This window comes from Canis aureus, chromosome X, assembly GCF_053574225.1.
Source record: "Canis aureus isolate CA01 chromosome X, VMU_Caureus_v.1.0, whole genome shotgun sequence".
Taxonomy (NCBI): Eukaryota; Metazoa; Chordata; class Mammalia; order Carnivora; family Canidae; genus Canis; species Canis aureus.
In genome coordinates, this window is record NC_135649.1 from 49,170,311 (window position 1) to 49,192,119 (window position 21,809).

The 21,809-nt window shown below is 41.1% G+C and overlaps 1 protein-coding gene, 1 long non-coding RNA gene and 1 other non-coding gene across 3 annotated transcripts in view; 2 read left to right on the forward strand and 1 right to left on the reverse strand.

Annotated features, from left to right (window-relative positions):
* LOC144307517 (uncharacterized) overlaps positions 1-21,809 on the forward strand; it is a 115,955-nt gene that overhangs the window by 21,562 nt on the left and 72,584 nt on the right. The gene's annotated exons all lie outside the window — the stretch shown is intronic.
* TRMT2B (tRNA methyltransferase 2B) overlaps positions 1-21,809 on the forward strand; it is a 51,465-nt gene that overhangs the window by 21,157 nt on the left and 8,499 nt on the right. Inside the window, 7 exon segments of the mRNA XM_077888569.1 lie at positions 17,824-17,970; positions 18,034-18,114; positions 18,174-18,250; positions 20,522-20,611; positions 20,939-21,103; positions 21,105-21,148; positions 21,282-21,383. Of these exon segments, the coding sequence (XP_077744695.1) occupies positions 17,824-17,970; positions 18,034-18,114; positions 18,174-18,250; positions 20,522-20,611; positions 20,939-21,103; positions 21,105-21,148; positions 21,282-21,383 (706 nt within the window).
* LOC144309287 (U6 spliceosomal RNA) lies at positions 2,808-2,911 on the reverse strand. Its single transcript, XR_013375339.1, has one exon. It is a non-coding gene; the product is annotated as a U6 spliceosomal RNA (small nuclear RNA).

Here is a 21,809-nt window from a genome sequence, read left to right on the forward strand (position 1 = left end):
GTCTGGACATTAACGTAATTATTTATTATATCCTACTGTGTGTGTGTGTGTGTGTGTGTATATGTGTGTGTGTGTGTAGTATATATATGTGTATATATATCTTTTATTCTATTTATATATTTATATTCTATTTATATCTTTATTCTAATTATTAACATAATTATTTATTCTATATATATTACTCTCTATATATAATTTCAGAACATGAATACTAATGTTATTACCAATAAATGATAACTGAAAAAAGAGCTGAAGATTTATATCTAGTTTGTCACATTACTGTGCGTCTTGACATACTACCTCTCTTTGTAGCTAAGCCACTAACTTGGGGTGCTTGGGTGGCTCAATTGGTTAAACATCTGACTGTTGATTTTGGCTCAGGTCATGATCTCAGGGCCCTGGGATCAAGCCGTGGTCCTTGGATCAAGCCCCGTGTTGGGCTCTGTGCTCAGTGCAGAGTCTACTTCAAATTCTCTCCCTCTCCCTCTCCCCTGCTCCTGTCCCCTCCTCCTGCTCACACACTCTCTTTCTGTCTCTAAATAAATAACATCTTTTCAAAAAAGACACTACCTTGATACACAGGTTCTTTTTTTTTTTTACTTTTTTCATTTTGCTTGCTTTTAAATTTTAGGAATTGAGGTTTTTTTTTATTTTTATGAAATTTTCTTTTACAATTTTGTAAAATATTTACATGGTTCCAAAATCAAATCTACAAAATAAAGGTACCTTTAGAGAGGTCTAGCTATCATCTTTGGCCTTTCTATCCAGTTCCCTCCCTCCTTTCAAAAGTAACAAGTTTTGCTTTTGCTTATTAAAAAAAACTTTTCTTAGCTAAAAGGTAGCTTAATATGGACACTATTCTGCACCTGCTTTTAAAAAAGAATTTTTAAAAATATTTTTAAAAAATATTTATTTATTATTTATGATAGACATAGAGAGGCAGAGACACAGGAGGAGGGAGAAGCAGGCTCCATGCCAGGAGCCTGACGCGGGACTCGATCCTGGGACTCCAGGATCGTGCCCTGGGCCAAAGGCAGGCGCTAAACCACTGAGCCACCCAGGGATCCTCTAAAAATATTTTTTAAAGGATTTTTAAAGATCTTATTTATTTATTTCACAGAGAGAGGGAGTAAGCACAAGCAGGGGCAGCAACAGAGGGATCCTCAGAAAGGAGCAGGGAGCAGGGAACAGGGAGCCTGACCTGATCTGTGGGGCTTGATCCTAGGACCTTGGGATGGGATCATGAACTGAGACAAAGGCAGAAGGCAGGTATTTAACTGATTGAACCATCTAGGTGCCCCTGACAAGATTAATTGATTGATTGGTAATAATTAGTGGTCTGAATTTTTTATTTATTCATGAGAGACACAGAGAGAGAGGCAGAGACATAGGCAGAGGGAGAAGCAGGCTCCCCACAAAGAGCCTGATGTGGCACTTGATTCCGGATTCTGGGATCAGACACTCAACTGCTGAGCCACCCAGGCATCCCTTGAAGATTTTATTTTTAAGTACTCTCTATACCCAGTGTGGGGCTTGAACTCAAGCCTGAGGTCAAGAATCACGCACTGTATTGACTGAGCCAGTCAGGCACCCCTGTGCCTTTTTTTTTTTCACATAATATTGCACTTCATTTTTTTTTAATAGCTGCATAGTCCTATTCGGTGTGATGGATTTTTATAACTTTTTATTGGCGTGAATAATTACCTCATTTTTCCATTGGTTTAGGTTTCTATGAACCTATAACTCATTTTTCCCCAAGAACTCTTAGGAGCTCTGTTAAACATTCATCTGCATTCACTATATGCTCAACAACTCAAGTTCGGTTTTTTCCTGAAGACTCTTTTCTTGGAATCTTCCATCCTCAGCTCCCAAGGCCTTCTGCATGGCTATTAACCTGGGACTTCTTTTGCTGCTCTGCTGTCTTCTTTTTCTGGTTTACAACCCCAGTTGGGGATGCCTGGGTGGCTCACGCCTTCAACTCAGGGCGTGGTCCTGGGTTCCTGGGATCAGTCCCATATTGGGCTCCCAGTAGGGAGCCTGCTCCTCCCTCTGCCTATGTCTCTGCCTCTCTATCTCTGTGTCTCTCATAAATAAATAAAATAAATCTTAAAAAAAACCCATTTGACTGGAGTACCACCTCCATTAGCTTCTTTTTATTTTATTTATTTATTCATGAGAGACAGAGAGAGAGAGAGACACAGAGACACAGGCAGAGGGAGAAGCAGGCTCCATGCAAGGAGCCCGACGTGGGACCCGATCCCAGGACTCCAGGATCTTGATCTTGGACTTCCCAGCCTCCAGAACTATTAGATGTAAATTTCTGTTGTTTAGGGGTACCTGGGTGGCTCAGTCAGTTAGGCATCTACTTTCAGCTCAGGTCATGATCCCAGGGTCCTGGAATTGGGCACCACATTGGGCTCCCTATTCAGTGGGGAGTCTGCTTCTCCCTCTATTCTCTGCCCTTCCCCCCAACTTGTGTGCACTCGTTCTCCCAATGAATAGGCTAAAATTAAAAAATTCTGTCGTTTACAAGCTACACAGTTTACCGTATTTTTGTTATAGGAGCCCAACCAGATTAAGACAATTGCCATGGGAAAAGTACAGCAGGATCAGGAGGATAAATTCTAGCGTTGGGAGAAGCATAGGTTGTGATTTTGTTGTTGTTATTCTAGAACTTAAAAATATAAGTTTATTTACAGAAGTAGAGAGTTAATGTATGTGCTGCGGAAGTGAGCACTCAGAAGTAGGGAGCTAAATCATGATTCTACAAGTAACACATTTTGTTAGTGTTTGTCTTTTGAGATTATAAAAATATGGAATGCTTCGTGAATTTGTGTGTTCTTCCAGCAAAGGGGCCATGCTAATCTTGGTATCATTACAATTTTAGTATATGTGCTCCTGAAGCGAGCATGGGTTGTAGTTTTATTTTTATTTTATTTTATTTTATTTTATTTTATTTTATTTTATTTTATTTTATTTATTTTTTTAAAGATTTTATTTATTTATTCATAGAGACACAGCTAGAGAGAGAGAGGCAGAGACACAGGCAGAGGTAGAAGCAGGCACCTTGCAGAGAGCCTGATGTGGGACTCGATCCCCCATCTCCAGGATCACACCCTGGGCTGCAGGTGGCGCTAAACCGCTGCGCCACTGGGGCTGCCCAGGTTGTAGTTTTAAATGGGGTCAAGGTAGGCTTCATGAAGAAGACAGTATTTGAATGAAGCAGTGGCTCTCAACTGGGGAGCAGTTTTGCCCTGCAGGGGACATTTGGCAATATCTGGAAACATTTTTCGTTGTCATTACTATAGGGGATGATTGGGTAGTGCTACTGGTGTCTAGTGGGTAGAGGCCAGGGATGCTGTTAAACATCCTGCGGTGCATGGGATAGCTCCCCATAACAAAGAATTAGTCCAAAATGTCAGTGGTGCTGAGGATGAGAAACCTTGCATTTAAAACTTATTGGCAGTGAGGGTATCGGCTCTGAAGAGGTCAGAGGGAGGAGCCTTCTAGGAAAAGAGAAAAGTCATGACAAAAGAGAAAACCCCTCCCAAGATGGGAACATGACAGGCTGAAAGTAGGCTTAGAAGTATAGGAGGACATCAGGTAAGATGGGTGAGGGCAAGATTATGTAGTGCCTTGGAGGTCATTGTAGGCACTTTGTTTTATTCTGAGCCATTGGAGGTTTTGATGGGGAGCTGGAGGACGTGTCATGATATGATTTAGGTTTCACAGAGTCACTCTGGCTGTTGTGCTGTATATGGATTATTAGAGGAAAGGATAGAAGCAAGGAGAGACCAGTTAGGAGGCTGTAGAAGTAATCCAAATGAGAGATGACACAGAGCAGTAATAGTAGCAGTGGAGATGGTTCTATGTTGAATTGCATAACAAGGAGGTCATTGGTGACTTTAACATGAACCATTTTGGTGGAGTGGTGGGGACCTGATTCTAGTGGGTGAATAGAGGAGAGGAGTGGGAGTCAATGAATATATATAGTTCTTTTGAGTTCTTCTACAAAAAGGAACAGCAAAATATAACTGGCTGGTAGGGACAGTGGGGTCAGGAAGTTCCCTTTCTTTGTTAAAGGGGGGAGAATAAGAGCAGTCTTATATGTTGATAGGAGTGTTCCAGTATAGAGACAGGAAAATGATGGTGCAGGAGAAAGAGAAAGGAGAATTGGTGGAGTAATGAGCTAAATAAGCTTGTGCCTTTTTTATTCCTTAATTTCATTTCAGTAGGATTTTTTGAGAGAAAGAGAGAACGCACGTATGCAGGGAGAGGGAGGGGCTGTGGGAGAGGGGGAATCTTTTTTTTTCATTTGTTTTTTTTGAAGCTCGATTTGTCAACATATAGTATGATACCCAGGGCTCATCCCATCAAGTACCCCCCTCAGTGCCTGTCCCCCAGTTACCCCAGCCCCCTGCCCACCTCCCCTTCCACAATTCTTTGTTCATTTCTCAGAGTTAGGAGTCTCTCATGGTTTGTCTTTCTAATTTTTCCCACTCAGTTCCTGTCCTATCCCTTATAATCCCTTTCACTGTTTCTTATATTCCACATATGGATGAAACCATATGATGATTTTCCTTCTCCAATTGACTTATGTCATTCAGCATAATACCCTCCAGTTCCATCAACCTCAATGCAAATGGTGGGTATTTGTTCTTTCTGACAACTGAGTAATATTCCATTGTGTATATAGACCACGTCTTCTTTCTCCATTCATCTGTCGAAGGACATTGTGGCTCCTTCCAAAATGTGACCATTGTGGACATTGCTGCTATGAACACTGGTGGCAGGTGTCCCGGAGTTTCACTGCATCTGTATTTTGGGGGCAAATCTCCAGTAGTGCAATCTCTGGGTCATAAGGTAGCTCTATTTTTAACTTTTTTTTTTTTATTTTTTTTTATTTTTTTTTATTTTTTTTTATTTTTAACTTTTTGAGGAACCTCCACACTGTTTTCCAGAGTGGCTGTATCAGTTTGCATTCCCACCAACAGTGCAAGGGGTTCCCCCTTCTGCACATCATCTCCAACATTTGTTCTTTCCTATCTTGTTAATTTTCACCATTCTCACTAGTGTGAGGTGGTATATCTCATTGTGGTTTTGATTTGTATTTCCCTGATGGCAAGTGATGCGGAGCATTTTCTCATATGCTTGTTGGCCATTTCTTCGTTGGTGAAATTTCTGTTCATGTTCATGTCTTTTGTCCATTTCATGATTGCATTGTTTGTTTCTTGGCTGTTGAGTTTAAATTTTTCTTTAAATTTATTTATGATAGTCAGAGAGAGAGAGAGAGAGAGAGAGGCAGAGACACAGGCAGAAGGAGAAGCAGGCTCCATGCACCGGGAGCCCGACGTGGGATTCGATCCCGGGTCTCCAGGATCGCGCCCTGGGCCAAAGGCGGGCGCCAAACCACTGCGCCACCCAGGGATCCCGGCTGTTGAGTTTAATAAGTTCTTTATAGATATTGGTTACTAGACCTTTATCTGATATGTCATTTGCAAATATCTTCTCCCATTCCATAGGCTGTCTTTTAGTTTTGCTGTTTCTTTTGCTGTGCAGAAGCTTTTTATCTTGATTAAGTCCCAATAGTTCATTTTTCCTTTTGTTTCTCTTGCCTTCATAGATGTATCTTGCAAGAAGTTGATGTGGCCAAGTTCAGAAAGGTTGTTGCCTGTGTTCTCCTCTAGAATTTTGATGGATTATTGTCTCACATTTAGAGCTTTCAACTATTTTATCTTTGTGTATGGTGTAAGAGAATGGTCTAGTTTCATTTTTTCTGCATGTACCTGTCCAATTTTCGAGATGGAGAATCTTAAGCAGGCTCCATGCCCAACACTGAGCTCATGACCTGAGCCAAAATCAGAAGTCAGACACTTAACCAACTGGGCCACCCAGACACTCCCATTTTATTTTTATTTATTTATTTATTTTTTATTTTTATTTTTTTTAATTTTTTTATTTATTTATGATAGTTACAGAGAGAGAGAGAGAGAGGCAGAGACACAGGCAGAGGGAGAAGCAGGCTCCATGCACCGCAGACACTCCCATTTTAGTAGGATTTTTATGAGGAAGGTTCTGTTATTTTAACCAGAAGGCCCATTTCACTCTTACTACTTAGGCATTGCCATGTAGGAATAGGAGTTTCAGTTTCTATTTTATAAATGAAGAAATCAGGGTCTTAGTTCATACAGTAGAGGAGCAGGAGCTGTATTTCATATTTATTTACCATTATCTTTCAGATCAGACTCAGTTTTTCAATTTCCTATCCTTCCAGGATGCCAGTGACTGTTGAACCTTGCTTCCAGAAAACATGGTTTTCCAACCAGCCAATATTTATTTTTATTTATTTATTTATTTTATAAATTTATTTTTTATTGGTGTTCAATTTACCAACATACAGAATAACACCCAGTGTTCATCCCGTAAAGTGCCCCCCTCAGTGCACGTCACACATTCACCCCCACCCCCCACCCTCCTCCCCTTCCACCACCCCTAGTTAGTTTCCCAGAGTTAGGAGTCCTTATGTTCTGTCTCCCTTTCTGATATTTCCCACATATTTGATTTTACCCTCTTAGGCAGCACTATTTTTTATTATAACTTCCCCTTCCATGCATAATTTGGGGTTTGTTTGAAAATACAGTGAAACTGGAACACATGTGTTATAAAAATGAAAGGACTTCGTAAATCAGATAGTGTGTCCTGTTGTGGTAGCAAGTGGCTTGTGTTTGAAAAGTTTATCTTTAAGGGTATTTGCTATCCCAACAACTAATCAGGATTGCATTTGAGAGAAAGTGGGCAAGATGGCAGAAGAGTAGGGTCCTCAACTCACCTGGTCCCACCAACTTACCTAGATAACTGTCAGATCATCCTGAACACTATGAATTCAACCTGAGATTTAAAGAAAGAACAGCCTGAATGCTACAGAGAGAAGGGTTTTCGCTTCTAGGGAGATAGGAAGGCGGAAAAAAATAAAATAAAAAAGAATCCAGTGGGGGAGGGGCCCGCTAGGAGCCGGGCTAAGGCTGGGAGGCGAAAACCTCCAGGACAGGAAAGCCCAGCCCCGGAGAAGCAGGAAGGTTAAAAATCTGCACCAGATTCTTCAGGGCTGGAAAGCCTCTCAGCAGGGAAATCCAGCAGAATCGCAAGAGGGGCGGGGAGCCTCTAGTCTCCCGGAGTCACTAATAGAGGAAGTGCACCTGGGGGAGAGCACAACACAAACTGGATGGATCTCGGTAAAGCGCTGGAGCGCGCACCCGGCCGGGGCCTCGGGGAGAAGCCAGTTGGTTAGTTGGGTGGCTCGGGACAGAGGGTCTGCACCCCGCTGCCTTTGGGAGCTGCGCCCCTGGGAGCATGATTCCAGCAGCACAGGCCCCAGAGCCCAGGGCGCTGGGGACACAGCCCAGGATCCTGCGCTCCTCCTGGGACACGTGGAGGCCGGGAGGGCACAGGACAGTGAGGACACCCCTGCCACCGGGTGTCCCCAAGCTGTGCGGATCAGCGCACCCGCACCAGCCCGGGAGCATCTAGGCCAGTGCGGACTGGGAGACTGCGTTAGATATTAGTTACTATCCGGGAGCTGACTTCAGGGCTGGAATTCTGGCCGACACCATTGTTGTTTTTCCTCCTTGTTTCACCCTGTGCCTGGGAGAAGCAGGGCCACCAGGGGAAAAAGGCCTCACAGGATAACCGGCTCCCGGCAGGGGGCGGGGCAGCTCCCCCAGGTGCACACACCTGAGAATCAGCACAGCGGGCCCCTCCCCCAGAAGACCAGCTGAAAGGACAGGGGAAGGGCAAATTCTTGACCTAGCAGCACTGGAAAGCTCCAGGGAAAGTCGAGGGATTTACAGTATATAGAACTAGACGGTACCCCTCCTCCCCCCTCTTTTCCAGTACAACTCGTTTTTATATCAAATTAAAAATTTCCAATATTTTTTCTCTTTTCCCACCTTAACTACAATATTTTAACACCTCTTCATTTTTAAGTTTCTTCCTTTTTGACTTTTAAATTTCTAAAATTACAGAGCTTAGATATATTTTCCAATTCTAGATTCCCTTCAACATACTCAATTTAATTTTGGAACTATATGAGATATGTTTTTCTGTTTTGTGTTTTTTGTTTTCTCTGCCTCATTTTGTTCTATGGCAGAAGTTAATACCTTCTGAAACATGACCAGCATGCACCCAGAACCAAGTAGAATACTGTGCTGATTCATTCTGTGATACTATATTCTCCATTCCCATTTTGCCCCTCTCTTTGACCTTGTTTATGATTTGGTGGTCAATGGTGGGGCTTTCTACAAATATTGCTGGTTTATATAAATTTGAGACTGAGCATCCTCTAACATACAGAACTTAATACCCTCAGAACCAAGAGGATCACCCTCTAGGACCCCTCAGGTAGACTACATTTTCCCTCCACCACTATCTCACAGGACCCCCTTTTTTTTCTTCTCTTTTTTTTTCTTTTTTCATTTTTTTCCTATTTACTTTTGCTTTTTTTTTCTCTTCTTTTTTTCTTCTTCTTTGGGATTCTTGGCCTTTTACTTTTTTAGTATTTGTTTTAAAATTTGTTTTTCACTTTAGTGGTCCTTTTCATTCTTCATGATCTTTGTTTTCATTTTCTGGCCTTTAACCTCATCAGAATTATCTAGGGTGAAATTTACATAGGTCATGGTTGATCTTCTTCTTCTGTTTCTTTTTCTTTTTTTAAAGATTTCATTTGGGCAGCCCTGGTGGCACAGTGATTTAGTGCCGCCTGTAACCCACGGCATGATCCTGGAGACCCAGGATCGAGTCCCACGTCGGGTTCCCTGCATGGAGCCTGCTTCTCCCTCTACCTGTGTCTCTGACTTTGTCTCACTCTCTCTTTCTCTGTGTCTCTCATGAATAAATAAACAAATATTTGGGATCCCTGGGTGGCGCAGTGGTTTGGCGCCTGCCTTTGGCCCAGGGCGCGATCCTGGAGACCCGGGATCGAATCCCACATCAGGCTCCTGGTGCATGGAGCCTGCTTCTCCCTCTGCCTATGTCTCTGCCTCTCTCTCTCTCTCTGTATGACTATCATAAATAAATAAATAAATAAATTAAAAAAAAAAACAAATATTTTATTAAGAATAATTAATGATGATTAATTATTATTAAACAAATTAATTATTAAAAGAATTAATCAAAGAATAAATTAGTTAAAAGAATAAATAATTATTAATAATTATTAATAAAAGAATAAAATCTTTATTCATGAGAGACACACACAGAAAGAGAGGCATAGATACAGGCAGAGGGAGAAGCAGGCTCCATGCAGGGAGCCCGACTTGGGACTTGATCCCGGGTCTCCAGGATCACACCCTGGGCTATAGGAGACGCTAAACCGCTGCACCACTGGGGCTGCCCAATGGTTGATCTTGACTCAGTGCACTCACACAGGTACTCTGCACTGAGCAAAATGACTAGAAGGAAGAACTCCTCACAAAAGAAAGAATCAGAAGCAGTACTCTCTGCCACAGAGTTATGGAAAATTGTTACAATTCGATGTCAGAAAGCCCATTCAGAAGCACAAATTATACAGCTGGTGGCTCTGGAAAAAAGCATAAAGGATTCAAGAGATGTCATGACTGTAGAATATAGATCTAATCAGGCCGAAATTAAAAATCAATTAAATGAGATGCTATCCAAACTGGAGGTCCTAATGACGAGGGCTAATGAGGTGGAAGAGAGTGAGCAACATAGAAGACAATTTGATGGCAAGGAAGGAAGCTGAGGAAAATAGAGAAAAACAATTCAAAGACCATGAGGGGAATCCCTGGGTGGCTCAGTGGTTTAGCGACTGCCTTTGGCCTCAGTGGTTTAGCGACTGCCTTCGGCCCAGGGTGTGATCCTGGAGTCCCAGGATAGACTCCCACATTGGGCTCCCTACATGGAGCCTGCTTCTCCCTCTGCCTGTATCTATGCCTCTCTCTCTCTCTCTGTCTCTCATGAAGAAATAAAATAAAATCTTAAAAAAAAAATACCATGAGGAAAGGTTAAGGGAAATAAATGATGGCCTCACAAGGAAGAATCTACCTATAATTGGGGTTCCAGAAAGCACAGAAAGGGCCAGAGAGCCAGAAAGCATATTTGAACAAATCATACCTGAGAACTTCCCTAATTTGGGGAGGGAAACAGGCATTCAGATCCAGGAGATAGAGAGGTTCCCCTCCTCAAGTCAATAAAAACCATTCAAAACCTTGACATTTAATAGTGAAACTTACAAATCCAAAGATAAAGAGAAAATCTTTAAAGCAGCAAGAGACAAGAGATCCCTAACTTACATGGGGAGAAATATTAGATTAACAACAGACCTCTCTATAGAGACCTGTCCGGCGAGAAAGGGCTGGCAAGATATACTCAGGGTATGAAATGAAAAGAACATGCAGCCAAAAATACTATATCTAGCAAGGCTCTCATTCAGAAGAGGAGACATAAAGAGCTTCCAAGATAGGCAGAAATGGAAAGAATATGTGACCACCAAACTGGCTTTGCATGAAATATTAAGGGGGACCCTTAAAAGAAAGAGGAAGCCCAAAGAAATAGTCCAGAAAAACGGGGACTGAATATGTATTATGAAGAAACTAAATTCATATCTTTCCATAGTTACTCTGAACGTGAATGGGCTAGATGATCCTATCAAAAGACGGGTTTTCAGACTGGATAAAAAAGCAAGACCCATCTCTTTGCTGTCAACAAGAGACTCACTTTAGACCTAAGGACACCTCCAGTCTGAAAATGAAGGGGTGGAGAACCATTGACCATTCAATGATCCTCAAAAGAAAGCTGGGGTAGCAATCTTCATATCAGATAAATTAAAGTTTATCCCAAAGACTGTAGTAAGAGATGAAGAGGGACACTGTATCATACTTAAAGGGTCTATCCAACAAGAAGACCTAACAATCATGAATATTTATGCCCCTAATTTGGGAGCTGCCAAGTATGTCAATCTATTAATAACCAAAGTAAAGACATACTTAGATAATACTGCACTAATAGTAAGAGACTTCCACATGGCACTTTCTGCAAATGACAGATCTTCTAAGCACAACATCACCAAAGAAATGAGGGCTTTAAGTGATACACTGGACCAGGTGTATTTTACTGATATTTACAGAACTTTGCATCTGAACACAACTGAATGCACATTCTTCTCAAGTGCACATGGAATTTTCTCCAGAATAGACCACATATTGCTTCACAAATCAAGTCTCAACTGATACCAAAAGATTGGGGTTGTCCCCTGCATATTTTCAGACCACAATGCTTTGAAATTAGAACTCAATCACAAGAAGAAATTTGGAAGAAACTCAATCACATGGACATTAAAAACATCCTACTAAAAGATGAATGGGTCAAACAGGATATTTATTTTTATTTTTTTTCAAACAGGAAATTTGAAAGATTCATGAAAACTAATGAAATTGAAGATACAACTGGTCAAAATATTTGGGGTGCAGCAAAAGCAGTCCAGAGAGGGAAATACATCGTAATACAACATCCCTCAAAAAATTGGAATAAAACTCAAATACACAAGCTAATCTTGTACCTAAAGGTACGGGAGAAAGAACAGCGAATAAAACCTACACCCAGCAGAAGAATAGAGGTATTAAAGATTCGAGCAGATCTCAATGAAATAGAGACCAGAAGAACTGTAGAACAGATCAACAAAACTAGTTGGTTCTTTGAAAAATTAATAAAATTGATAAACCATATGGCAGCCGTATTAAAAAGAAAAAAGACTCAATAAAATCATGAATGAAAGAGGAGAGATCACAACCAATACCACGGAAGTGCAAACAATTCTAAAAACATATTATGAGGGACGCCTGGGTGGCTCAGCGGTTGAGCACCTGCCCCTGGCTCTGGGTGTGATCTGTGGTCTCAGGGTCGAGTTCCACATCAGGCTCCCTGCCTGGAGTCTGCTTCTCCCTCTGCCTATGTCTCTGCCTTTCTCTCTCTGTGCCTTTCATGAATAAATAAATAAAATCTTTAAAAAATACATATTATGAGCAGCTATATGCCAATAAATTAGGCAGTTTAGAAGAAATAAATGAATTTCTGGGAAACCACAAACTACCAAAACTGTAACAGGCAGAAATAGAAAACCTGTAGAGGCCAATAACCAGGGAGGAAATTGAAGCAGTCTTCAAAAACCTCCCAGGACACAAAAGTCCAGGGCCAGAGGCTTACCAGGGGTAATTCTATCAAATGTTTAAAGAAAAAATAATACTTAGTCTACTAAAGCTTTCCAAATGATAGAAAGAGATGGAATGCTTCCAAACTCATTTTATGAGGCCAGCATCACCTTAATTCCAAAACCAGACCAAGACCCAATCAAAAAAGAAATTATAGACCAAGATCCCTGATGAACAGAGATGCAAAAATTCTCACCAAGATACTAGGCAGTAGGATCCAGCCGTACATTAAGAAAAGTATTCACCATGGCAGAGTGGGATTTATCCCCGGGATGCAAGGTTGGTTCAACACTTGTAAAGCAATAAATGTGATAGATCTCCTCAACAAGAGAAAAAACAAGAACCGAATGATCCTCTCAATAGATGCAGAGAAAGCATTTGACAAAATACTGCATCCATTCCTGATCAAAACTCTTCAGAGTGTAGGGATAGAGGGAACATTCCTCGACATCTTAAAAGCCATCTATGAAAAGCCCACAGCAAATATCATTCTCAATAGGAAAAAACTGGGAGCCTTTCCCCTAAGATCAGGAACAAGACAGGGATGTCCACTCTCACCACTGCTATTCAACATAGTATTAGAAGTTTTAGCCTCAGCGATCAGAAAACAAAAAATAAATAAATAAAATGCATTCAAATTGGCAAAAGTCAAACTCTCCGTCTTTGTAGGTGACATGATACTGTACATAGAAAACTCAAAAGACTCCCCCCCCCCCAAGATTGTTAGAACTCATACAGCAATTTGGCAGTGTGGCAGGATACAAAATCAATGCCCAGAAATCAGTGGCATTACTATACACTAACAATGAGACTGAAGAAAGAGAAATTAAGGAATTAATCACATTTACAATTATACCCAAAAGCATAAGATACCTAGGAATAAACCTAACCAAAGAGGTAAAGTATCTATACCCTAAAAACTACAGAACACTTCTGAAAGAAATTGAGGAAGAACCAAAGAGATGGGAAAATATTCCATGCTCGTGGATTGGCAGAATTAATATTGTGAAAATGTCAATGTTACTCATGGCAATTTACACGTTTAATGCAATCCCTATCAAAATACCATGGACTTTCTTCAGAGAGTTGGAACAAATAATCTTAAGATTTGTTTGGAATCAGAAAAGACCCCAAATAGCCAGGGGAATTTTGAAAAAGAAAACCAGAGCTGGGGCATCACAATGATGAATTTTAATTTGTTCTACAAAGCTGTAATCATCAAGACAGTTTGGGGAGCAGCACAAAAACAGATACATATATCAATGGAACAGAATAGAGAACCCAGAAATGGGTCCTCAACTCTGTGGTCAACTAATATTCGACAAAGCAGGAAAGACCACCCACTGGAAAAAGGACAGTCTCTTCAATAAATGGTGTTGGAAAAGTTAGCTGCATGCTGAACAATGAAACTGGACCATTCTCTTACACCATACACTAAGATCAACTGAAAATGTTTGAAATACCTAAATGTGAGACAAGAATCCATCAAAATCCTAGAGGAGAACACAGGCAACACCCGTTTTGAACTTGGCCTTCTTTCCAAGATAACATCTTGCAACTTCTTGCAAGGTAACTTCTTGCAAGATAACATCTGTGATGGCAAGGGAAACAGAAGCAAAAATGAACTATTGGGACTTAATCAGGATAAAAAGCTTCTGTATAGCAAGAGAAATAGTCAACAAAACTCAAAGACAACCTACAGAATGGGAGAAGATATTTGCAAATGACATATCAGATAAAGGGCTAGTATCGAAGATCTATAAAGAACTTATTAAACTCAATACCCATGAAACAAAAATATCCAAACATGAAATGGGTAGAAGACATGAACAGAAATTTCACAGAGGAAGACATACACATGGACAACAAGCACATGAAAAAATGCTCCGCATCACTTGCCATCAGGGAAATACAAATCAAAACCACAATGAGATACCACCTCACCCCAGTGACAATGGTGAAAATTAACAAGATAGGAAAGAACAAATTTTGGAGAGGATGCGGAAAAAGGGGAACCCTCTTGCACTGTTGGTGGGAATGCATACTGGTACAGCCACTCTGGACAACTGTGTAGAGGTTCCTCAGAGTTCAAAATAGTGCTATTTTATGACCCAGCAATTGCACTACTTGGGATTTACCCCAAAGATACAGATGCAGTGAAATGCTGGGATACCTACACCCCTGTGTTTATAGCTGGAATGTCTACCGTATCCAAACTGGAAGGAGCCTTGGTGTCCTTCAACAGAGGAATGGAGAAAGAAGTTTTGTAAATATATATGATGGAATATTATGCAGCCATTATAAAGGGCCAATACCCACCATTTGCTTTGATCTGGATGGAACTGGAGTGTATTATGCTGAGTGACGTAAGTCAATTGGAGAAGGACAATCGTCCTATGGTTTCACTCATTCAGGGAATAAAAAAGATAGTGAAAGGGATTATAGGGGAAAGGAGAGAAAATGAGTGAGAAAAATCAGGTTCACAAAACATGAGAGACTCCTAACTCTTGGAAATAAATAAGGGGTAGTGGAAAGGGGAGTTTGGCGGGGGCATGGGGCGACTGGGTGTCCGGCCCTGAGGTGGGCACTTGAGGGGATGAGCACTGGGTATTATAGTGTGTGTTGGCAAATCAAACTCCAATAAAAATATACAAAAAAAATTAAAAAGGATTACATTTGATTTGTATTCACAAGGAGGAAATAAAGCATCCAGCTAAGCCATGGTGTAGTTGGTATCTGGAAGAAATAGATAAATGATGCATTTATATCAGGAAGTTACAAGTAAATGTGGAATGATAGTAACCTAGTGCTCTATTAGGAATCATTTCCAGGAGCAATTCACAGAAATCCAAGATTCCTGTACTTTATACTGTATATTGAATACATTGAGACTCTACATAAAAACACTTTTCCTGTTCATCCATTCATACTTTCTTTCATTAACAATTATTGAGCACCTATTGTGTGCCAGACTAAGGATACAACTCCACGCCTTCATGGAGCATACTCTTTGGAATACAATGGATAATACTCCTTTGTAAGGTTGCAGAGGAAGGAAAACGTTTCTTAAATCACTGCTTTTGTTTGCTAGAGCTGCCATTACAAAATTCCACAGACTGGGTAGCTTTAACAACAGAAATTCATTTCCTCAAAGTATGGAGGTTAGATGAGGGTGTCATCAGGTTTTGTTTCTCTGGGCTTCTCACCTTGGCTTGCAGATGGCCAATTTCTCACTATATCTTTACATAGTCATTTCTCTGTGCACATCTGCAATCCCTGGTGTCTTTGTGTGTGTCCAAATTTCCTCTTACAAGAACAACAGATTGAATTAGGGTCCATACTAATTATCTCATTTAACTTCATCACCCCCCTTTAAAGGCCCTATTCCCAAATACAGTCACAGTCTGAGGTGTTGGAGTTTTAGAACTTCAACATATGAATTTTAGGGGGACACAATTCAGTTCATAATTCTGTATCCTTCGGACCCCAAAAGTCATGTTCTCCTTACATGCAAAATACATTCATCCCTTCCTAACAGCCCTCAAATTTTAAGGTCTATGCCGAACATGGGGCTTGAACTTGTGATCCCAAGATCGAGTCACACTCCAGCCAGTCTACCCCTAACAGCCTCAAATTTTTAACCCATTCCAGCATGCACCCTAAATTCTAAGCCTTATCTGAATATCTAAATCAAATGTGGATGAGACTCAAGGTATAATTCATCTTAAGGCAAAAATCTTGAGGGGTGCCTGGGTGGCTCAGTCGGGGTGGACATTATCATTCCAAAAGGGAGAAATTGGAAAGAATAGAGGTATCATAAGTTTCAGGCAAGTTTGAAACCTAGTAAGGCAAATTCCTTGAGGTTTTAAGGCTCAAGAATTATCCTGTTTGGGTTGATGCTCTGTCCTTTGGCCTACTGGTGTTACAGGGTCATACTTTAGGCTCTGGACATTTGTAGTCTGGCCCACTGTAACTGAGGCTACAGCCTTGACCTTTGGGGCCTGTCCCCTCTGGGTCTATCTTGGTGGCACCCACCCTGCTGATCTCTGAATTGCCTTGGGGTCATTCTTGAAGAGTAACACCTGTTGGCAGTCAGTTAGGTCCATTTTCCAATCCTGTGGAATCCCAGAAGTCTGATGGCCTGCCTTCATTATATCCTTGTCTCTGTGCCCTTCAGACTTAGCTGGCAGTGTTTCTGCTGATAAAAGTTCATCTCTGTTCCTGGGTTCTACTGAGATGACTGGTTGGATTCATGAGTCACACCTATAATTTCTTTATCAAAAAGACTGTCCAGCCATAACCTTGGTTTTGCCTCCTGAACATGCTTTGATATTTTGTTCTATGGATAGGCTGAGATTTTTCCAAGTCTTTAAGTTCTGGTTCCTTTTTGATCATCCATTCCTTCAATGTGTCTTTCTTCTCTCCATACATTTTAGTCTGAGCAGCAAGCAGAAACCAGGCCACACCTTCAACACAGCTTAGAAATCCCCTGAGCTAAATATCCAGGTTCAGCACTTAGAATTTTTTAAAAAAATTATTTATTTATTTATGATAGACAGACAGAGAGGCAGAGACAGGAGGAGGGAGAAGCAGGCTCCCTGCCGGCTAGCCTGACACGGGACTCGATCCCGGGACTCCAGGATCGTGCCCTGGGCCAAAGGCAGGCGCCAAACCACTGAGCCACCCAGGGATCCCCAGCACTTAGAATTGTTACCTTCCACCCAACACTAGGACACAATTCGTCTGAGTTCTTTTGTTACTTTAAAATGATCAAATTTTGTCCAGTTTCTAATAGCATGCTCCTCATTTCTGAGATCTCCCCAGAATCACCTTTATTTGTTTTTAAACATTTATTTATGAGAGACGCAGAGAGAGGCATAGAGAAGCAGGCTCCCCATGGGGAGTGTGATGGGGGGCTCAATCCCAGGACCCCAGAATCAAGACCTGATCCATAGGCAGATGCTTAACCACTGAGCTACCCAGGTGCCTCCTAGAATCACCTTTAACATCCGTATTCCTACCAATAGTCTCTTCAAAGCAGTCTAGGCTTTTTCTAGCATGCATCTGAAAATGCTTCCAGTTTTTACCCATTCCTAGTTTTAAAGCCACTTCCTTATTTTTAGGTATTTGTTATAGTTTCATGCCCCTTCTTGGAATCAAAATCTGTATCAGTCTGCTATGGCTGCCATACCAAAGTACCATAGACTGCATGGCTTAACAGAAATTTATTTTCTCACAGTTCTGAAGGCTTGAAGTCCTATAAGGGTGTTTGGCTTATTCTGAGGCTGGCCTCCTTGGCTTGTAGATGGCCGTCTTCTGTGTCTTCACATGATCTTTCCTTTGTTTGGGCATCCCTGGTGTCTCTTTATGTGTCCCAATTTTCTCTTTCTTATGAGGACACCAGTCAGTTGTATTAGGGCCTCATTTTAATTTAATCACCTCTTTAAAGACCTTATCTCCAAATATGGTCACATTCTGAGGTACTGGGGGCTTCAACAGAATGCCTGGGGCTGGGTGCAATTAAGCCCATAACATTCAGTGTGACTAGTCAGCTGTGGAACTTGTTATATTTGTCTACATAACAGTTCTGTTTTCTCCTTAGTACTATGAAGTATTTCTTTGACAGTCTGCAATGGAGTCCTGCTTTTTGTTTCATGAAGGTGGGTACTGGTGTGAGCTCATATTCTGCACCGATAGCCGAGGGCACACAATGGCCATCATCACTTTCCATCCCCAGGAATTAAGACAGGTGATAGTCACAGGACAATTAGGGGCAGTTTTTGTAGCAACCCTTATTTTCGCTGTCCTGCAGTTGGTTTTGGAAGTGTCAGGGCAGGTAGCAGAAATTACACATCCACAGAATATTTATGTGGGTTGGGAAGAGGGGTTAGGGGTAAGGAGGAAGAAGCAAGGATACTCTTTAAACATGCTGTTGGCATGATCAAACCACAGACTGAGGTGAAGTTCCATGTTAATGATGATGTGAGGACTCCCAAGTATTTTCACAAGAACTTTGCCCATGGAAGTTGGTAGGTATTCTACTGACTTTAGAAGCCAATTCAATAGAAAGTAGAATACAGTCAGAATTTCATAACTCAAATAAGACTTTACATTTGTAATTCACTTAGGGCTTTCAAACATTCCCATGTTAAAATATTCCTATATTTAATGTGATCATCTCAACCAACTTGTATAGTAGGTGAGAGAAGGAAAAGTATTGTCATCCTCATTTCAGATGAGCAAATGGAGGCATAGAGTACCCAAGGTTGAACTGCCAGTAAATAGCCAAGCTAGGGCTTGAACCCACATCATTGATTCCTGACCTTTTTTTGTAATTAAAAAAAATTGGCATAGTTGACACACAAATCCTGGCCTTTTATATTTTTATATATGTATGTATGTAGTTAAACAGATATAACTATTAACATCAAAGTAGATTCCAAGGCAGCAGGTATTACTAGAGATAAAAAAGAAGATTTAATAAAGGTAGAAGGTTCAACCTAAAAGAAAAATAAAATTTAAAGTTACATATACCTAATAACTGACAGATCTACAGGAAAATACACAATGCTACTTTAACGGAAGATGCAGTAAATAATGGTGAGCACAATGACAAAATATATTAGTTTAATTTTCTACATATGTAAGAAAAACTATTTATTTATATCAGAATTCCAGTGTAGTTAACATACAGTGTTTTTTTTAAAGATTTTATTTATTTATTCATGAGAGACATAGAGAGAGAGGCACAGACACAGGCAGAGGGAGAAGCAGGCTCCATGTAGGGAGCCTGACATGGGACTCGATACTGGGTCTCCAGGATCACAACCCGGGCGGAAGGCGGCGCTAAACTGCTGAGCCACCCGGGCTGCCCAACATATAGTTTATATTAGGTTTAGGTATACAATATAGTGATTCAAAATTCTATACATCAACTAGTGCTCATCACAGCAGGTGCACTCCTTAATCCCCATCACCTATTTCACCCATTTCCCCACCCACCTCTCCCCTGGTAACCATCAGATTGTCCTTTATAGTTAAGAGTGTTTTCTTGGTTTGTCTTTCTCTCTTCCCATTGCTCATTTGTTTTGTTTCTTAAATGCCACATATGAGTAAAATCATATGGTATTTGTCTTTCTCTGACTTATTTTCACTTAGCATTTATAGTCTAGCTCCATCCGTGTTGCAAATGGCAAGATTTCATTCTTTTTTATGGCGGAATAGTATGCCATTGCCTGTATATACACCCTATTCTCTATCCATCTATTGATGGACACTTGGACTGCTTCCATAATTTGGCTATTATAAATAACACTGCTATAAACATCAAGGTGCATATATCCCTTTGAATTAGTGTTCTTGTATTAAAAAAATGGGCAGAAGACATGAACAGACATATCTCCAACAAAGACATACAGATGGCCAGGAGACACATGAAAAAGTGCTTAATATCACTCATCATCAGGGAAATGCACATGAAAACCACAATGAGGTATCCCCTCATATGTGTCAGAATGGCTAAAATAAAAAGTACAAGAAACAACAAGTGTTGGCAAGGATATGGAGAAAAGGGAACCCTTTTGTACGGTTGGTAGGAATGTAAACTGGTATGGCTACTGTGGAAAACAGTATGGAGGGTCTTCAAAGAGTTAAAAATAGAACTACCCTATGATCCAGTAATCACACTACTGGGTATTTACCCCCAAAATACAATTCTTGGCCTTTTAACTCTAGAGCTCCAACATAGTTTATTGTGATATATCCTGTGTCAAGCTAATATTTAGGCTCTCTGCAGTCATGTAAGAATTTTAAACTGTTCTGAATTCAAAGAAAGAATTTAGTTACCGTGATGATTCCCTTCTATGCCCTCTTTCTTTTCTTTAAGGACTCACATCTTCGAGGCGTTTGGGTGGGTGATTGGGATATTTGAAGCAGAGAAGTATAAAGGGTTATTGCGTCTTCATAATAGGGCAAAAGCTTAGTTTAGCTCCTTGTTTATAATATGGATAACTCTCACACTTTCTTTAGAAAACTATTAAGAAGGCTCAAACTGGAGAAAGTACCATGTCTATTGTATAGGATTTGTCAAAAGCTGATAAGCAAAGCAGTGCTTCTGAGATGTGAAAATGGTGTATTTTTTGTCACATAGAACATTGCTTTATGTTAAGTGTCATTTATAATAGGATTTGAGAAATGTGCTTTCTTGTCTGACTACTGCAGGGCTGAGTTTTATAGAGCTTGGAGAGAAAATTTGTCAGAGATGAGTCTTTGCTTGGCTACTGATTTTGTGATCTGGGCAGGAGGAGCTCAGTATTCAGAGAGACTCTAAAGTTTTTCACCACTGGGCCAGGAGCAGTCTGTGATTTGACATCCCTTTACTTTCAGGAAAGGTAAACCTGGGGTAGCCAAACAGAGCAAGAAGCCAATGGCTTGCTATATTCTGAGTTGTTGCTTGCTGAGGCAGGGCTGCTGATTGTGGAGAACTGGGGTAAGTGGTAGCAGTCCTTGTACAGCAGCCAGGTCTGGGAACCCAGGCCAAATTTAGATGAGAGAGTGTGTGCATATATCTCCATCCCCTGAGAGGTAATTCCTACAGACCTCTCAGGGCCATGCCATGGAGGCTGTGTCTCTTGGCTGAGATGCTGCCCGCCCCTCCAAAGCACTAGAGATAGAATGGTCTACTATTCTAAAATGCTTTTTTAAAAGTTGTTTTCCAGCACCATGATGCATTGCAGCCATCAGCAGTCCCCCTATCAGCTCCTATTTGGGGAACCCCATCTCTTTGAAGATCTCTTGGGCTTGAAGATCTGTATCTCTCCAGAAGCCTTTTTCCAGATTAATAATGCTGGTGCAGAGGTGCTATATCGGACAGTGAGGGAGCTGAGTGAACTCTAACACCATCCTCCTCGATATCTGCTGTGGAACTAGCGAGTGGCAGCCCAGGGCAGAATCTACATGCTGCTTACCTTCCATTCCCCCCACACCCAGGGCCCAGATGGGGAAGTAATAGTAGTTGTGCAGGCATAACATCACTGGCTTAAAATCCTCTTATTTCCTTAGGTGTGATTGGTCTCTCTCTGGTTCAGTATATCTCCCAGGTCCTTGGTATTAACTTGGTGGAACAGGCAGTAGAGGATGCCAGGTGGACTGCAGCCTTCAATGGTATACTGTTCACATTATGGAGAGAAATTAAGAGCTGCAGTTGTTTCTGTGCTGTGTAAAGTGTTGTGTGGGAAAGGGCATTTACTATATCCATGACCTATGCAGAGGGCGGGAGAGAATCCTATAGTGCTTGGAGTTGGGTCCTGATGGTTTTCTGACAGAGGTCCTGATAGCTAATCTCCCTATTTTTTCTATCCAGAAGAAGAGCCTGAGGCAATGAACAGGCCTAGACTAGATGATAGGAAGATAACCTGGCAAAACTTTTGATAATGTAGAAGAGGAGCCTTCTTGACATTAGACTCATGAGGCATTATAGCATGATACAATAGGTTTCAAACAGCTGTTAGCAGCAGAACCTTTTCTTTGAACAAAATCCTATGCCAAACTGCAATATAGAAAACAGATCCCCGGGATCCCTGGGTGGCG